This window comes from Drosophila elegans, unplaced genomic scaffold (genome assembly GCF_018152505.1).
Source record: "Drosophila elegans isolate 14027-0461.03 unplaced genomic scaffold, ASM1815250v1 contig_149, whole genome shotgun sequence".
NCBI classification, from domain to species: Eukaryota; Metazoa; Arthropoda; class Insecta; order Diptera; family Drosophilidae; genus Drosophila; species Drosophila elegans.
In genome coordinates, this window is record NW_024545513.1 from 22,216,103 (window position 1) to 22,234,041 (window position 17,939).

The 17,939-nt window shown below is 38.4% G+C and overlaps 1 protein-coding gene across 4 annotated transcripts in view; it reads left to right on the plus strand.

Moving 5' to 3' along the window:
• Nucleotides 1-6,462, plus strand: part of LOC108135421 (zwei Ig domain protein zig-8) — a 165,327-nt gene extending 158,865 nt beyond the window's left edge. For 3 of the 4 annotated variants that reach the window (XM_017256145.2, XM_017256146.2, XM_017256147.2), the window contains one exon: nt 3,198-6,462. In XM_017256145.2, coding sequence (XP_017111634.1) covers nt 3,198-3,520 — 323 coding nt within the window. In that variant the 3' untranslated portion in view covers nt 3,521-6,462. The remainder of the gene's footprint in view (nt 1-3,197) is intronic. The other variant, XM_017256148.2, reaches the window with a different exon arrangement.
• Nucleotides 6,463-17,939: the final 11,477 nt, after the last annotated feature.

The following is a 17,939-nucleotide window of genomic DNA, read 5'->3' on the forward strand; positions in this document are numbered from 1 at the left end:
AAAGCCGCTTAAAGTTGTTTGTTTTGACATGCTGGTCCTGTTGTGGGCACTAGGCCATTTAAGGCGATCATTACACCTAGCCACACAAAAGTCGACTCTGTGGCAGCACATCAAAGTCATTTTCATTAATTGAACTGCTGCCTCAGCTCCGTGGTCAAGTCGAAGTCCACTGGAAGTGGAGCACTGGACAACTGGACCACTGGTCCACTGGTCCACTGGATTACACAGAATCCGACCCCCAATCCAATTAAGTGTACATTCTATGGCGCTTTTATCTGCAAGTGCTTGCCTTTAAACGCACTCAAAGGAGCGAATGAGCGAAGGAGCGAAGGACTACTGATGCCAAAAACTGGGGCCCCGGCTGTCATAAGTGAGGCTCTGGCGACGATTCATTGTCTTTTGCAACTTTCCGGACTGGGCGCTTAATTATGTCAAAGCGTATTAACTGGGGGCCACTGGGGCTCCACTTGCCCTCTCTTCCCGGATTCCCTAGTAATTAGAGACGTTGGACGATCCGCTCTGCGCCGAGTTATTGGCGTTCTCGTTTAGCATTCGGCACGAAAAAGTTTGGAAATACTCACAGCCACGTGCTGCCCGAGTACAGTGGGGAAAATTGGACCTTGATCCTTTGGCGTTGCAAATCATTAAAATGATATTATCAAAAGTAAATTGCTTGAAAGCAAAATATTTGACTTGCGTTTTAAAAAAGCTGAATTTCAAAGCCATTTTATCATTTTTTATATTAAGTACACACTCTAAATTAAGTAATTTGGAATTGGTAAAATATATCTTGTTAGTTTCTATTATATTTTTCAATTAATACATAAGTTAAATTCTTTTGTACAACAAAAAAATTTTTTTTTTTCAAATTTCAATTTTTTATGTTGTCGATTAGCAACGAATTTCTTGTTTATCAAAAAATTAAAACTGACTTATTATGAACAACATTAAAAATATAGGGTTCAGCTAGGCTAAAGTTTAAAGATATATTGTTTTTAGTAAACCATTAGCGATATACCCATAAGATATCAATAAATTTACTTAGAAATTTTAAGTTAATAAATTACATTTTCATGCTTATGAATTATTAAAAAGTTTATCGCCAACTGATTTTATTTTATATAAATATTTTATGCAGATGCCTCTATAAATTGTTATGACTTGAAAGGGTTCTTTAGTATCCAAAAGAAAATAGGTATTCATTTTTGGCTCTATTTCAAATACATAGTTGCTGATTATTTTCCGAAGACATCGCACTTTTATTTTAAAGATATATGTAGCCGTTTTTCTTTCAGCTTTCCTGGGTTTCGAGGTTTTATTGCCAGCGAGCCGGCACGATAATCAGCATTCAGGTCGCGGAGAAAGTGCTTTCACTAGGTGTACAAGCACCACAGTGCGGCCCAGTCGCACGCACATTCAGACAGGGGAGCCTATGCAGACACAGACGGACTCTTAAGTAACAGCTCATGATGGGCATCAACGAACTCGTAAAGGACGAACGATGCATGATAATTGAAGCGGCGGCTGAGGCCATAGAAGCTGTAGGGGCTGCAGAAGTAGCAGTGTAGCAGCAGTATAGCAGCAGTATGGCAGCAGTATCCGCCTCGACGACAGACTATCGCGCATTTCATGCCAGAATTTATGGCTCCCTATCTGCCATCTGTGCCACCCACCCAATACTGTGATGAGCACACAAAACCATTCAAAAAACACCCAAAAACCCATGCCCAAACCACCCACCGCGAAGTAGTTGGGCAGTTTTTGAATGCTGCTCTTGTTTTTTGCTGCTCTTTTTTTAGCCAGTCTTGGCGTTTTTATTGCCGGCAATTAAGTTAATAGGCAATAAAGCTTCTGGATTTTCCAGGGGGGCCAATGGCAGTGGCAGCAGATGCAGATACGGCTGCAGGCCCAAGTTATCTACTACTCAACTCCACTCCCGTCTCGTCTCGCATCTCAAATCAATGTATTTTAGTGGATCTGCGAGATGCAGTCCACTTCCAAATTAACTTCTTGTGCTGCCTTTTATTGGTCTGCGGCGATTTTCATCGCATCCGGTCTGTTGATTGTTTCGCAACTATCTGAATAGCTTGCATATACTCTCGTCTGGCGAGCCATTTATTTGCTCGATTTGGTTGCGAAAAAGTTAATCAAAGAGCAATGAGATTTTGTTGAATCCAAAAGTAGTTAAATTGTAGCGGAAGTATCAGCTTGAAGAAAGGGGTTTGTTTTGTTTATTTTTGAACCGCCTACCAAATGTTTCAAAACCTGTAGGAAGCTAAATAGCTTGGTGGTGTACTGCAAGGAAGTTTTTTTTCCACAAAGTGTAACTGTAAGGTTTTATAAAACAAATTTCAAAAATGGTATAATAATAATAATTATAATAAATATTATAATTAAATGATTCTAAAGAAGAGATTGCAAAATATTCCTTCTTTTAACCATGGATATGAAAAAGTGTAAATTAATGTGAATGTAATGGGGCTGCATCTTTGCATATCGGTGATGAATGTGAAAAGCAGTTAAAATCATTAAGACTCGTTTTCATGGTCAACTTAAAATAGGTTTAAAGTCTTACAAAGGTTTCACAACTGACATCAAATTATAATAACAATTTTTCGGTTTTTAAAAGCTTTACAAATTTTGAATTTAGGAACTTAATTTAGGAAATATGTATCTCAAAATGAATTAAATGTACGAAGAAAAAATTAAAGCACATAATATTTTAAGGAACTTTCTCGTAAAAACCGAATTTTTGGATGAGTTATTGTCGATTTTTATTTTTTTTTTAAATTAAATAAAGGTTTTTGCTTTTTACTAATTTCATCTAGGGTGTGTGTGAATATTTCAATATAATTAAGATCGCTAAGTAACTGTTTCAGCTAGATTGTCTACCAGTCTTAAGTGGAAAATTGGAAATGTTCTTCTAACTATCTGAAAATCACCAGCTTAAAAACCTATATTTTCGAAGGTATTGCGATAATAAATTTTTGCTGGATCTCTTAAGACGAAGAAAAACGTTTGCTATTTTGGAGCTTTATACAAACTCAAAAAAAAAATAAAAAAAAAATATTTTCCAATGTAAGGGGGGGTTGCATCCTTGCCTGCCAATCGCTGTTCGTGTCGCTGTTCCACTTACCACTGTTCCACCAGTCGATCACTGACCGCTCTCTCCCGTTTCCGTTTCCGTTTCGTTCCAGGCGAGCATCCGGCGGCCATGCATACCGGCAACAACGGCAACTCTACGGCGTCCCAGCCGCCGGTACTGCTGCCGCTGGTCCTCCTCACCTGCGGCACGCTGATGCTACTGCAACTGGTGGCCTGCTGCTGCTCCGCCGCCGCCCTCGTCCCGGCCACGCCCCCCGGCCGTAGCACCGCCCATCGACCTGGCACGACCTTCACCAAGGACACGCCAAGAGGACAACGAAGCACCCGGAACTGCCAGGCTCTCGGAGAGGCTGGGATCCTCAAGAAGGAGGACTTCTGCCGCAGAGGATTCGAGATTCCGGTGCCCGGGACATAGCTCTTCGGCGGATCGCGACACGGAATCGCTGCCGAATTGCCAACAGGAATCGCATTTTAGGCTCGAGGCTCGGGGAAATGCTCCTGCTTCTTGGCCTTCACCAACTCCCAACTCCCCCTCTTTCCTCTATTTCCCCTGTACCATCCATTGCCCCTACCCAACCCTCTGTTCCTTGGTTTCCTGGGTTTTGGCCTTCGGTTTTCGGTTTTCGGTCCTGCTCTCGTCCCACCTGTGGGCCTTTTCTCCGCTGGAGCTTATCCTGTTATCACTAAATTAAGTAGCCAGAGCTGGTCCGACGAACGTATTGTATTTATCAGATTTTTCTAAAAACTACAAATTACCGAAGATACATACATAGACAATGCAGTAGGGGAAAAAGGTGGAACAAAAATGGATTCCAAAGATAATTCAAGTAAGGTAAAAATGATTATGAAACATTATGAGAGTTAGGCAGATGATTTTCGTAAAGTCATGTTATTAAGGGGCGAGGCAAACAAAAACACACCTTGTAAATACAGCAACTTAGATGAGATTTCTCTTCCAACGATAACTGGTAAAGAAAACGACATCTGTTCAACTTTTTTCGGCTGGTTCCAATTTATAACTGAAATACAAACACACACACACACACACACACACACACACACACACACACTCATTGAAACATTCTCTAGTACAAGGATAAGCTATAGGTGTCTAAACATATTAAAAACAAATAGCAGAGTGAAGTATCGACGGGATGTTCTTGCGATTTCAGGCAAGAAAGAGTACGAAAATGAATTTTTTTTTTATAACTAGCATAAGTTCAAGACTATAGTAAAATGTAAGCGAAGGAAAACGGGAGAAAGCAATGCGGAGAAGTAGCTAAAAACGAATGGAGGAGACTAGGATTAGCGATTGATTGTTGGATTTAATGTGTACATATAAGTAAAGCAGCATAATTAGTCTATGGATTTTTTTTGTTTTTTTTTTTTGGCTACACCCATATATCAGATCAGAATAATCTCTACCTATATATATAGGTCATTTTGATGTGTTTAGGGCCTAAGCGACATTAATTATTGTTGTATGTTTGACGAACGAAACGAAACGAAAATCCAAAACGCAAATGCCATTGAGAGCAGATATTGACATAGAGAACTAACCAACTATCCAATAAAGCGTATTGCTAATTCAACTTGAGTATTTAAGTGTCTCTCTCTATCTATCTCTATCTCTCTCTATATTTCTCTACAACTCTCTAACTGACTTTCTCAACCAAAAAAAAACAAAAAAAAGAAAAGAAAAAAATAAAAGAAAAGAAAAAAGAAACACAAGAACGCAGTAACACTGTAACTTTAAGCCAAGCTAGTGGAAAGATAGAGGTACACAGAAAAAAAAAAGAAGAAGAAGAATTAGAATCAGAATCAGAATCAGAATCAGATCCGCGATCCCACCCCAGAGAAAGGGTCTAACCCTGTCCCATCCCAGCCCCCAAAAATCTGGTGAGCCAGGCACTGGAAACAAACTTCTCATACGTTTTCGCTCCAAATGAAAAACAAAAGAAAATATTTAAAATACTCTCCATACTACACGTAATTATATGGATATGAATATGGTACGCATAACTATAATGATAAAGATGGAACAGAACAGAGCAGAAGGGAAAACCAAAGGAATATATTTTATGAATGTGATGACGTTTAGCAAATTAAAAGTACATATACTAAAAACCCCAAAGTAAAGACCAAAAAAATTCAGAAAAAATCTCACTAAGAAGAATCTCTTTTTTCTGTTAATCTTCTCAATAATAGTGTTGAATGTTTTCCAAGCTCCTTTCAAAGGCCAACAAGTTCTGGGATCAATATCGAAATCAGAATCATCCCGAACATAATTCCAGTTACATCACCTCCATTCGAAGTTTGTCACAGTCGATTTTCCCTTTGCAGGGAGCTGCAACCGCATATAAAGTTAATGTAATGTAAATGTGTCTGGCAGGATTTTGATTTTGCTCTCCATCTATCCGCATGCACTAGTCTAAGCGAAACTTGAAAAGAGTGTTTAAATGTTTATAGGCAAATTGAATTTAATTCAATATCAAACCGAAACCAGAACCGACATAGAGAAAAGTCGCATTGCAAACAAAAAAAATAAAACAAATATATATAAAAGGAACGACAACAATTTCTATGTATAAAATAAGGTGAAATAAAGTCCATGTTGCAGATGCTAAACCTATAAATATATGGTATATTGTAATTGAATGAAACCGATATAAATATGTACATGATAAGAGATAATTAAAAATGTGTTGACCCCACTATTATGTTCGTTCGATATGTGTATATTAATTTTATGAAGCTCGTTTTTTCGTTGTTTCCTTTTCTTTGTGAGGGTTTGTTTTTTTTTTTTTGTGTTTTTGTGGTAGAGTTAATTAAAGGAAAAAGTAAACAGAGAAAATGCGTGAAGAGCAAAAACAATTTTAAAGTAAATATGTTAAATACAATTTTAAGCATAAACAATGGCGTAAAAAGCAAACAATTTTAATGTGGTTAAATAAGAAAAATGCCGAATTCAATGGAAAATGTGTGTGTTGTTCCAGTTGAAACGGGACACTTTGAAATATTACAATTCATAATAACTATAATTACGAAAGGGGTATGAGAACAGGATCCTACCATCAAGTGGAACAAGAGTTGCGGATTAAATTGCATAGGTCTAAGCAAAAATTAACGAAGGCGCTGCAAATAAACTGAGCATCGCCACACACACAAACACACACACTCACCAAAACACCAATACAGACACGCGCACACCATATGGACACACACATACCAAGACACACACATTCAGAACCATGCAATTTGACCAGTGAATTTGAACCGAAAAACGAGAGATTCGATCTGAAAAACCAAATATAAATTCAATAAAAGTGTAAAAAAAAAAACTCAAACGCTGCATTTTCAATTCCAGCCATTGTCGTGTCACCCAGATGTGAGCACTTTGTGTCCGTTTTGTGGCCATTTCCCTTCCATTTGGGAATTCCCACTCGCCAGCCTTTAATTTGATAGCTCACAAATTTGTTGACACATCCAAACGCATTCAGCAGAATTAGAGTGCTGGCCAAACTGGCGCTGAAAAAATATTATGAAATATATATAATTTATGCATACGGCGTTTTTTCCACCCAGCTGTTGATGATGTGCAATTAAAACTACATGGGTCTCATGCTTGCCGGTGTGTGCATGCATAAAATGATGTCAACTAGGCAATTAAGTTATTGCAGTCTGGCCCAGGTGTTAAAATTGCGACCGAATCGATTAGCGCACCGCACGAACTGCTAAAAAAAAGGGGGCAGGACTGCAGAATAGGTAAAATATGGCTTATGAGGCTTACAAGGCGACTTGGCAAAAAGGTAAGAAACAGTAAGAAACTTTTTGGCTAATTTCCTTCTCATAGTAAGTAAAAGATTATTGTGAAAAAGTAAAAAAAAGTTATTTTGAATAAACCCGAAGAGGCAAATATGCATTATAAGGCATTATATGACAACTCGCGTTGACAAATTTCTAATCCATTTTCAAGACAAAAAAAATTAATTGAATAATAATAAATAAATAAATAATAGTAAATAATTATAAGTAATAATAAATAAATAAATAAATAATAAATAGATAAATTCCTTAAAAACTCGAAACTTTAAAGCCAGATAACAAACAAAGAGGTTGATTAAAAATAACAAATGCAACTATCAATTACTTGATCTGTAAAAATAGCTTAAACAACTTTGTTTTTAAGCAATCACCTCGCTTTTAAGCTTTTAAATACAAGTAAGATTTGTATAAGTATTGAAAAGTGAATATAAATGTATATATTTTTTCTTTCTAGGTTCCACTGTCCTGAATTTTTGCACTTAAAAACATGCCATAAATTTTATATATAAATGTCGGTAGCAATTTTTGTGTATGATTAAATATAAAAAAAAAAGAAATGCATATGGCAGTTCTGTCAACTTTAAGTCGGTATGAATTGATGCCGAACTCTTCGGTCGGAATCCGATTGTCCACTGCATTTTGATTTATTGTAATTAATATTTAATTTACTAGAAGGCTTCGATTGCCCAACTGACGGCCCAATCTATCTATCTCATTCTGTGGTCGCGACCGCACTCTTTAGTTACATTGAATGTTTTATTTGATTTAATTTCGCACTGTCGGGCATGATTGCTCTGCACTTTTTGCCTTTTATTGTCTTCACCCGCTGTGGGGTTCCCCCTCGTTTTCCTCTTTTCCTTTTTATTTCCATTTATTTCATTTTACATTTTTGCAGGACTTTTGCATATTGCCTCGTTGTTTGTAGTCAAATTAATTTGCATAATGCATGACACTTTTAAATCATGCACGACGTGGACACGAAAGCAGACACCCATCCTCCAGAAATCGATGTAAATGCAAATGGCCATAAATTACGCCCGGCCCTCTGTCTCGGAATATTAACTTAATTTGTTGAACGTTATTCCTTCACTCCGCCGCTCCACACACTTTTATTTGCGAATTTAATCGCAATTTTATTAAATGTTTTTATAATGAGACAGAGCCGGAGACTGTTCCTATATGAAATATTAATAATAATTTCCCAGATCGATGATTGGGCATGGGCCGTCCCATGCGAAGAGCGCTGGCAATCGCTGCCATTGTCTGACAGTTTTCATTAAGGACCCTAACGTCCGTCCTCGGAGTCCTGGACATCCGGCCAAACAATGTCAGAGACATCGGATAATGCGGCTCCGGCTTTGTGCAGCTCATTTTGATTGCATTCCGCGCGTACTGAAAGCCATCTGATTGCGTCAGCAGCGCGACCAATGGACCCGTTCTCGGGACAAGTCGAGTGCGGATGGCAAAGGGCTTCAGTGAAAGGCCCGGCCAAAAACTTAATTGGGCATTAATCGGTAAAAAGCAGACCAGACGTCTCCACAATATCGCGTTTAAATGGAGAGTCGTTGAAAGAAATGGACTTCTACATCCCTTAACTGCCATAAGATCGAGTGGTGGAACTGGGTAACATTTATGTTCTTAACGATAATATGACAAAGTTAACAAAAACTAATACCTTCTTTTTAATTCTCTTTCATTTGGCATGTTGCTGCTGATGTTATTGGAAATCGTTCATATGGCTGTTACTCAATAATAGTAAAAATTTAAAACCAAAATTTTTACTTTTCTTTCGTCTTTATCCAAAAGTTCAAAACTATAGAAAGAGCATAGTCATAAGCTGCACTTTCGTTACTATGTTTTACGAAATAGCATTTGGCTTATCAGTTTTTTCCTATTTTCTATTTTAAAATTATAAGACAGTTACAAAAAAGTATAAGCTACTACCTTAAGAAACACCAAAAAACAATCAATTTTCCATATACATAACAAAACCCCATCGACTTTTTTTAAATTGAATTTTATGCTTGAGAATAGTAATGATATAGGAACGAAAGTGCTCTTGCACTTTCCTCTTAATCATTTAACGTTGAATACATTTTGTGCTTCAGCCTCGCGTTTGCCTTTCATTTACCTCTCACACAACCTTTGTCGCTAAACATTTTGTTTCTCAACTAACCTTTCTGGGCCGAGTTGAACAAAGGACTTCGTTTGTACTGATATTTCCTTGAAACTTGTCCCATGCAGCTGCTATCTGTTTTTTGGGGGCTCCAACCCCCGAATATTCTGCCGCCCATTCTGTTGACCATTTGTCGTTGCTTTTTATATTATTTACGCTCGTTTAATTTTTCGCATGCTTTCTTTATTCGACGCGCTCGAGTATTTTAACAAATTTTACAACTTTTTAAGCGGGTCTAAGCGACTACGGCCACCTGTCACTGCCCTCGCACCACCCACCACCCAACGCCCCCCCTTTTTGGGGCCCTTTGGCCCCGCAAGGACATTTGGCCTTGGCTTTTGATGGCGAGTCCTTTTTTCGGCGGGAAAAGAGGAGGCTTGCTTAAACGTTTTGTCGAGCATATTTGTTGGCCATAAATTAACACGCCGCTCGCCTGTTTAATCTTTTTATGGCCCGACTAGGCACAGCCCCCTGCCCACTTAAGCCCAGCGGTCCAAAAATTTAATAATTTGCTCAACATTAACCACTTGGCGGCCTGTTGTTGTCCTTGGGCTATTGCCTTGTTGTTGTCACCGTTTTCATTCTTTTTTCGTGTCCTGTTTGCTGCTAATTATAAGGGGATTATTTGCTTATCCCGCGAGGTCGAAGGTGGGCGGCATAAATTCACAGTCGGCAGGTGGCGGGCGGAATGAAGCCTCTCATTGTCCGCCCCAGCTGTAAATTAACCGCCTTTCCTCGCCCCTCCCACCACCCACCTCTCGTCCATCCACTCAAGTCTGCCATAAATTCCCAATTAAAAGGTGTAATAAGCGTTTGTTCCGCTTCGGCTATGAATAACATTTTAGGCAGAGGATCTTCACCCCCGCCCCCCGAACTTGTCAGCAGCTGCGACTCTGTAATGCAATTGCAATAAAACAAACTACAAAATGGCCGGCGGGCCGAAAGGAAAGCCCACGGGGCTCAGAATGGTGTTGGGTGGTGGATGGGTGGACTACAAGGTAGCTGGCTTCTGGGACAGTGGGCCAAATGGCGGCTATCTGGGACTAAATACTGATAGAAGTTTTTCCGAGGAATGGCAGAAGACAAACGGCTTTAAATAATCACTGGGGCAAACAAAGTAAGAGCGGTGCTCAGCTGACAAAGTAGAAGAAAATCTTATTTAGCTCTAAGAAAGGGTGGAATGAAAGCAGATGAGCTCAACAAAATAAAATAAGTCCAATAAGGCAACAAGAAACTGCGCTTCACAGAAATCTTCATTAATTCGACATTGCTACGCAAAGAGTCTTCCCAAATTGAATCAAATTTGATTTATACATAAAAAGTTTGTAGAATATGATTTATTTCATTTCCAATTTATATTTATTATTTATTTTTGCTTACAAATATTTATATTATTTGTTTTAAGTTAGCTAGGATCGAGACCAATCTTATAAAAGGTATTTAGATCGATTTTATTTATGAAATGCTGTGTGCTTTAAGAAAATCAAATCCATTTTCAAATTAAAAGCAGAACAGTTTTAAGCGTGAAACAAATTTGTTGCATGGCAATCAAGATTTGTTGTAAATTTATAATTTTTTTAACTTCTATATCTTTATTTTTACAAATTTATTATTTATATTATTTTTAAAGTTGCCTATGATCGAAACAAATTCTGTAAAAGGTATTTTTCCTTGTGCCTTATTAAGACCCGTTCTCAATTTAAGAGTAGAACCGTTCAAAATAAGAACCAAATTAGTTTGAGAAATTCAAGATTTGTTGTAAATTTATAATTTTTTTCAATTTTTATTTTTGCTTTTCGTTTTGAACCTAGCTGAGATGGAAACCAATCTTCGAAAAGATATTCCAGGTCCTTGTGTCCACAGTGCCCTTGTGACCTGCGGGCCGTGTAAGGCAATTAAAAGCGGGTTCGAAGTTCAGAGCGAGTCACAAATTATATGCGCATTTAATGAAGTGTGCCACGCACACCAACGAACATTTCACACATGCGACTACGTGCAGTCATTAAGCGGCCAACACATCACAGTGAAACCACCTACCAACCACCCACCCACCAGCCACCAGCACCTCACCTGTTCCCCCGGTCAAAGGTCACGCGCTGGCCGGGCCAAAAGGTCACTTAAACAAAATGAAATGAATAAATGCATGAGGCAAGCTCTCCACTCATCTTGGAAATCGGGAATCGGTGTGGGAAGTGGGACGCGGGAGGTGGCTCTATCTCCTCCATTGAATGGCCAACTAAACGGTTTGTAATGGACGCCTTGGCTGCCGGGATTGAAACTTAATTGCAAAAATTTTAACAAACACTGGCAGCAATAACAATAATTTTAACCGACTGCAGTGGGTGGACAATGGAGAGTTGGCTGCCTTGCCAGGAGGAGAAGATTTATGCGCCACAGACTGAAATTAGAAACGCTTTCCTCCTCCCCCCCCATCCGTGTTTCCTTGTTTTTGGCGAGCAGTAAACAAGGCGATGCCACGCCCCTGTCCTGGCAAACAAAAAAAGAGAGAAAGGGGGCGGAGGTTGGAGTGTGCTGGCCAATGGCCATTGCCGCGGCGACAAGTGCACTTTATTAGCGCTTTTCATTTCGCTCCTTCGAAGCCTCCGAAGTGTCCTGCTGCGAACGGGTGTAAGGGTGTAATTTCTTGTTTTTTTGTTTTCGTTCCTTGCCAGCGAGCCATTTGGCATAAATGCGTTCATTAAAGGCACATTGACACGGTGCCGCAGTGGGTCAACCAGTGTGGAGATACGGATACGGACAGGGCAGCACTTACGCCATGGAAGCCTATTTATATCGTTAGGTAGCTTCTTCCTTCAATTTATTGCAAGCACCACTTGAATCGGTTTTTACATATAAACTTATGTCAAATAAGTTCATACAAATAGATGGACACGAAGATGTCAAGTAAATTGTCTTATTGCTTATACTTCATTGTCTTATTTTTGCATTGCAATATTTGACAAGATACTTTCAATAGGTTTTTATCGTGTTATTAATGACTTCTTTTATGTGATTTGTTCTATTAAAACCCGATTCTGTAATGTGCTTCTCGTGGATTTTATTTTAATTGGATTTTTTGCGAAAATTAATAATTTTTAGCAGTAAATGCCTTGTGACGAATTCAACGATGTATGAATTTTCAACTTTCGACCATTGTGTCCCGGGGTTTCGATCGAAAAACCGAGATTCCGAGATTTTCTCCGAACACAAAATTTAAAAATTATTATCTGTGAATGCCATTCGATTGGAATTATGGCGAAGTCAACGATGAAAGACCATTACTTTCCAGTGTTCTGATATAAAACCCAAATTTTCAAAGATGTTTTTGGGTTTTTTGGCATTTAAAAAAGAGATTTCTTCAGAGTATTTTGTTGTATCTTGCTCAAAACAAGGCACAAACCCATAAGACTGACTGTTCAGTGCAGCTAGAGACCAATATATAAAATTTAAAAATTGGAAGAAGGCCTGCAGCTTGGCAATAAAATGCATTTTGCCTTTTTCAACTCAGAAAGTGCTTTCAACCAGCACAGTGCATAATATTTTCTGTTTCTATGAGTGTTGCAGCAGAGTGTCAAGGGATGTGCAAATGCAGTCCCTTGGAGCCTGGTGTAATCGGTCAAAGAGTCTAAATGAGCCGGACTCGCCATGTGAGGCCCCAAGATCCTTGTTCTTTGGCGCAGCGAGCGCCTTGACCTGTTATTTATGCTGACCGCAGTCACGTCCTGGCTAAGTGCTCATGTGTGTCCCTTCCCATTCCCCTTCCCCTTCCCCAGCGAACCCCCTCCCCCCTTTGCATCGCCGGGGGTATTTGTGTCGACATTTGCAGTGGCATTTATAAAATTGTGCATAATTTAAGCTCAGCAGTTGCGGGTTCCCTTTCGCCAAGCAAAGCAGAGCAAAGCAAGCCAAACCGGAGTGACCGACCACATGAATGATGATTCCCGTGGAGCCAGCGAAAGAATAATATAGAGAGGTGCACAAAAAGAAAAACTTCCTTGAATAATTAGTTTTCCTAATATCGTAAAGAGATTATTATCACACTAAACACAATTATTAGCTCTTAATAATAGGTGCAAAAAAAAGCCTCTAAAAATATATAAAAAAAAAATCTTCTTTGAATCATCATAATCATTAATCAAAATTATCAAATGATCAGTGAAATCAGTTTTTTAGCTCTCTATAATAGGTGCCTAAAAAAGGCAATGAGAAAAGAAACGTTGTCGTTATAAACATACATGAATGTATAATGTTTATAATGTAATTTTACAAAGCCTAAAGATTTCTGTAGCACTCTTATTAATCATATTTAAAAAAAAAATCGACAAAAAATCGAACAAAATATAAATTATACAATAAAAAGTTCGGAATGGAAATTTACAAGTGATTAAAACCCCTTAGCCAATTTATATTTTATATAATTGACATAAAATACACCATAACTTGAGATTTCTTAATAAAAGGCATTGTTTCTTTTGCGTTAATATATGGCAAATTTAATTGCCAATGTTGGTAATTCTTTTTTTCCAGTGTCGGGGCAAGGTTCGCGTCTCCGGCGTCGACGCATTGCAATTGCAGCTGCGCCGGCGACATTAGGATGTGGGCAGGAGGAGGGCGGAAGAACGTCGCCGACACGGCAACTTGAAAAGCATAATGAAGGATAATGAGTTCTTGATTAGTACAAAGTGGAAAATTGTGTATTTTTGCCCTGTCGCGCAGTGCGTATAAGCTTTGGCCCATCAGCCGGAAAGTCCTTCCCGTTCCCCCAGCAGGCACCAATTAACTGTAATTAGGGTCGCCCAGTTCTGCGTGACCAGAGCAAACAAACACCAGCATTCGCCAAAGTAGGCGGACCGTTTGCCCGATTGCCTTGACCCCCCCTATAGAGCATCCCAAAAACATAGCCAAGAAACCGATCCGAGGCGAACATATAAAATGGCCAATGCATTGGCGCTGGGCAAATACCTAAGTGCAGGACCAACACCACTCGCTCTTCTTTTTACGCTTTTCGCATCCCGATACCCGCATTTCCCAGCCACCGCTCGTATGCGTGCTGCGTATACGTAATGCGTACTACGTATACGCCGTGTAAACAGGCCGGACTCCCCTTCAAACACCGCATGGCAAATAAAAATCAAGAGAGGGCAAAAAACGCAACAATAAAATGCAGGAAAATCAACACCATTTTCAGCGCGCTTCCCTTTAATGCCTGCTGTTGTTCTTCTTATTTTACCACTCGCACGGTCTGGTTTCCCTCACTCTCAATAGTTTTATATTGCCGGAAGTTGTTTTTATACTCAGCAAGAAGGGGATATACTGGGCTTGGGCTTTCAAAACATCAACAAAAAGAATTTTATGTTGCATTAAAAACTGCCCCTAGCAGTCACGTATTCTTAAATTATTGTTATTTATTATATTTATTTGATTATTCCTATCACTTAACCTGTTTTTTTTATAATTTAAAGGCTAAGCGTAACAAAAACTTAAGCCATCATTTAATTTATTGCTTCAATTTAAAAATATTTTAATATCTGAATACATTTTTCAGAGTATCCAAAGACCGTTTCCACCCAAAGTATTTATTCAATTTTTTCCTTTTTATATGGATTGATTTTCTTGGCTGGATTTTTGTTGGATTCCCGCATTCGCATGCAAATCGACGATTAATCAAAATACCACTTTCCCTCAATTGTTGCTGCAAATTACAATTTTCGCGTTTTTCGCTGACTGAAATGACAAATTTACACAATTGGCAGCCGATCAGGCATTGGCTTCAACGATGGTGATGGCCATGGCGATGGCGAAAGTCAAATTGCGAAAGTTAATGGAAATAAGTGAAATTCGAGCGAAACCACAGCAAATACATGCAACAACTTGTCCACATGGGTCCTCGTGAATTTCAATACAGAGTATTTCGGAGCAGCGGTGGCTTCTGTGGGTCCTTTGAGCCCCACTGTTTTGCGGAATAATTATTCCCAAGAAGGGCATTCGGATGGAGAAGTCTACCAGCATTAATTTGCAGTGAGATTGAACGTGTCTGATATAAAAGTGAGTGATGTGTCTGGAAGCTTGCTGCATGACTTTAAGGTAGACCTACAAGAATTTTCGAATATAAGCCGCAATGCAGTTGGAAACGTACACAAGAAAAAGCTTCAAATGTTAAATACAGGCTATAAAGTTGACGCAGATGATGGGAAAACAAGAATGCTTGTATATTTTTATACAAATTGCAGAGTCAGAAAATCAATGCAATTATTTATTTAAAACATATTTTGGCATATTCGCCAATCGTTGGAAGATAAGTGTTACAGAACGCATTATTTGTTATAAAATCAAATTAGGTCTTTACTTTTTAACTTTTCAATATTACACCCAAAAAAAAAATTGTCATAGAAACTAAACTATTGTTACACATATTTAATACTATTGGTTGTTAAATAATTTCTAAATAGGATGAGGATTAAATTAATACCACTAAGTTTTAGAAACGAAACCTATGTGGTTTCCAAAAAAGGCCTTAGGCTTCAGTTTTGGACTCTTCGTCTAGAAATAAAACAAAATAGTGAAGCTTTTTTGTATCAAATTCATACATACATACTTTACTACTGTCCGAGTTTGTTTTTAAGAGACTTTTACTAAACCTATAATAATTTTAAGCAAAATTTAAATTTCAGAAATTAAATACTTTCGCATTATTAATATCTGCCTAAGACTTTAAGTAAGGGTTCCCGATAATACTTACATTTGTCGTAGCACTTTCAAAAATTCAGCAATACCCTATCGAATCTGCACAATTTGGTTTTTCTGAGTCGGGATAATTCTTAGTTGGGCTGAGCAATAGAAAATGATTTTCGTCTGCGGAGTAACTAAAGTCTTGTATAAATCCGAACTTTTCCTGTCGTCATAGATGCTGTATTCACCAGCATTGTATGCAATTGCCCTTGCCATTCTCCAAAATAAGGGCCTCCACACACCTTCAAAGTCGTTCTATAGGTGCTGCTCATTTTGACTTTTTAATAACATTAATTAAAAGAGCGCAAACTGAATGAAAGCGCTGCCAGCGGACCATTTCCTCCCGTTTTTTCCGTTCGCCAACTACCCATTGGCCTCTGTCCGTCCGTCTGTCTGTTCGTCCGTATTTCTGTCCGTCCGTCTGTCTGTTCGTCCGTCTGAAGAGCCTTCCGTCCGGCATTCCCTTCGACGCCTTGGCAAACAAAGGTAGCGGCTACGCGAAACGCAAATGGGGCAAAAATGAAGTAGAAGTAAGAACACAGCCCGCGATAGTATACACAGAGAAAAATTCTGAGGAATTAGATCTATCGGTCTTGTTTTGTGGTCATTAACGAAAAAGTTTTCTAAAAAACCATTTTTAGAAATAACTATGGTTAAGCTTATTAACACATAATGTTAATGAAAAAGTTTTCGGTAGACCAAAACTAAAAATAATTTTTGTTTCACTAAAATAATGGCACAAATATTAAAACACGTCTTATTACTGCGAATAACCCTATTTTTATTTTTATTTTATCATTTATATAATTATTGTTTATTAAAGGATCTCCTTTTTTTTTATTTGGGGGTGTTTTTGTTTTTTTGTCTCAGTGTAGGCGAACGAAAGGAAATCAGCAGCAAGGCGAGCCCAGGTTCAGGCCCAAACTGAAGCAACCAAATTTTAATGAATGGGTAAGTAACCAACCACCCACTCACCGGCCCTCAGCACCACCCAAACCCACCCAACCACCACCCCCTGGGACGGAACTCAACCCTAGAAACTGGGCACGTCTTTCATGCCTTTTTCCCCACGGTTATATAACGGTATAAATTTCTAGTTAATTAATCACCTTTCGCTTTGTTTATGGCTAATTTAATTAATTTTATGTCTTTTATTTGTTGCTCTTTGGCCGGCCAAAATTGGGAGTCCGTTCCACTGCGGATACGGATGCGGATACGGATGCGGATACCTTAGAATTGAAATGGAATTGGCAGCGGAATCGGAATTGAGCGTGAAAAAACTCGAGGACAAAGGGTTAACTTCTGCCAGAAGTTGAAAAATTGTTAATTAACCTTAGAACGATAAGGGGAAGCATGAAAAAAAAATGCAATAATGTCCTATGAAATAATTAAGATTAAATACTCATTGGGTAAAAAGTTTTTAATTGTTAAAACATTTTAGGGATTCTTAATCCCTGCTATTAAATAAAGAGTAATGAAATGCTCATAAATAAAAATGAGTATAATTTTTTTACTATGCCAATTTTTTATAAGAGTTTAAGCGATTTTTTTTATACCTTAACCGGCTTAAAATATATCGCTTTGAATTTCTTTCAAACGTTTTTCAATACCATAAAATCTTTAAATATTAGGTACTGGTTTTCATAAAAACTCCAGATGACTCCAAACTTTGATGCGCCTACTTTTGAAATAAAGATGAATTTTATATACTTGGACTTTCATTAATAATGCAAATAATATCATAATTTGAAAATTTAATTCACCACTAATGACATTCACATGTTAAACAGTTTGAGGTATGATAATTTCCAGCTTTGTACTTTCAGTGTACCATCGGTATAGGTATTACAAGTTCGTTAACACTGGTACTTTGGCCACAGGGCGGCATTTGAATGGCAGCCACGCCCCCTGATCGCCCCTGCCGCCCACAGTTGATTTGCCTTCGAGCATCGTTGCAGTTTTTCGCCTCTTGGCCATTGCCATTGACTTGGCTCTTTGTGTTTGGCCCTATCTCACTTGCGATTTCGGATGACTTGCACTTGGCTTTCTCGACTTGGCTTTTTTTTTTCTGTTTGTATACATACATATTTATTTGTTGTTTAAA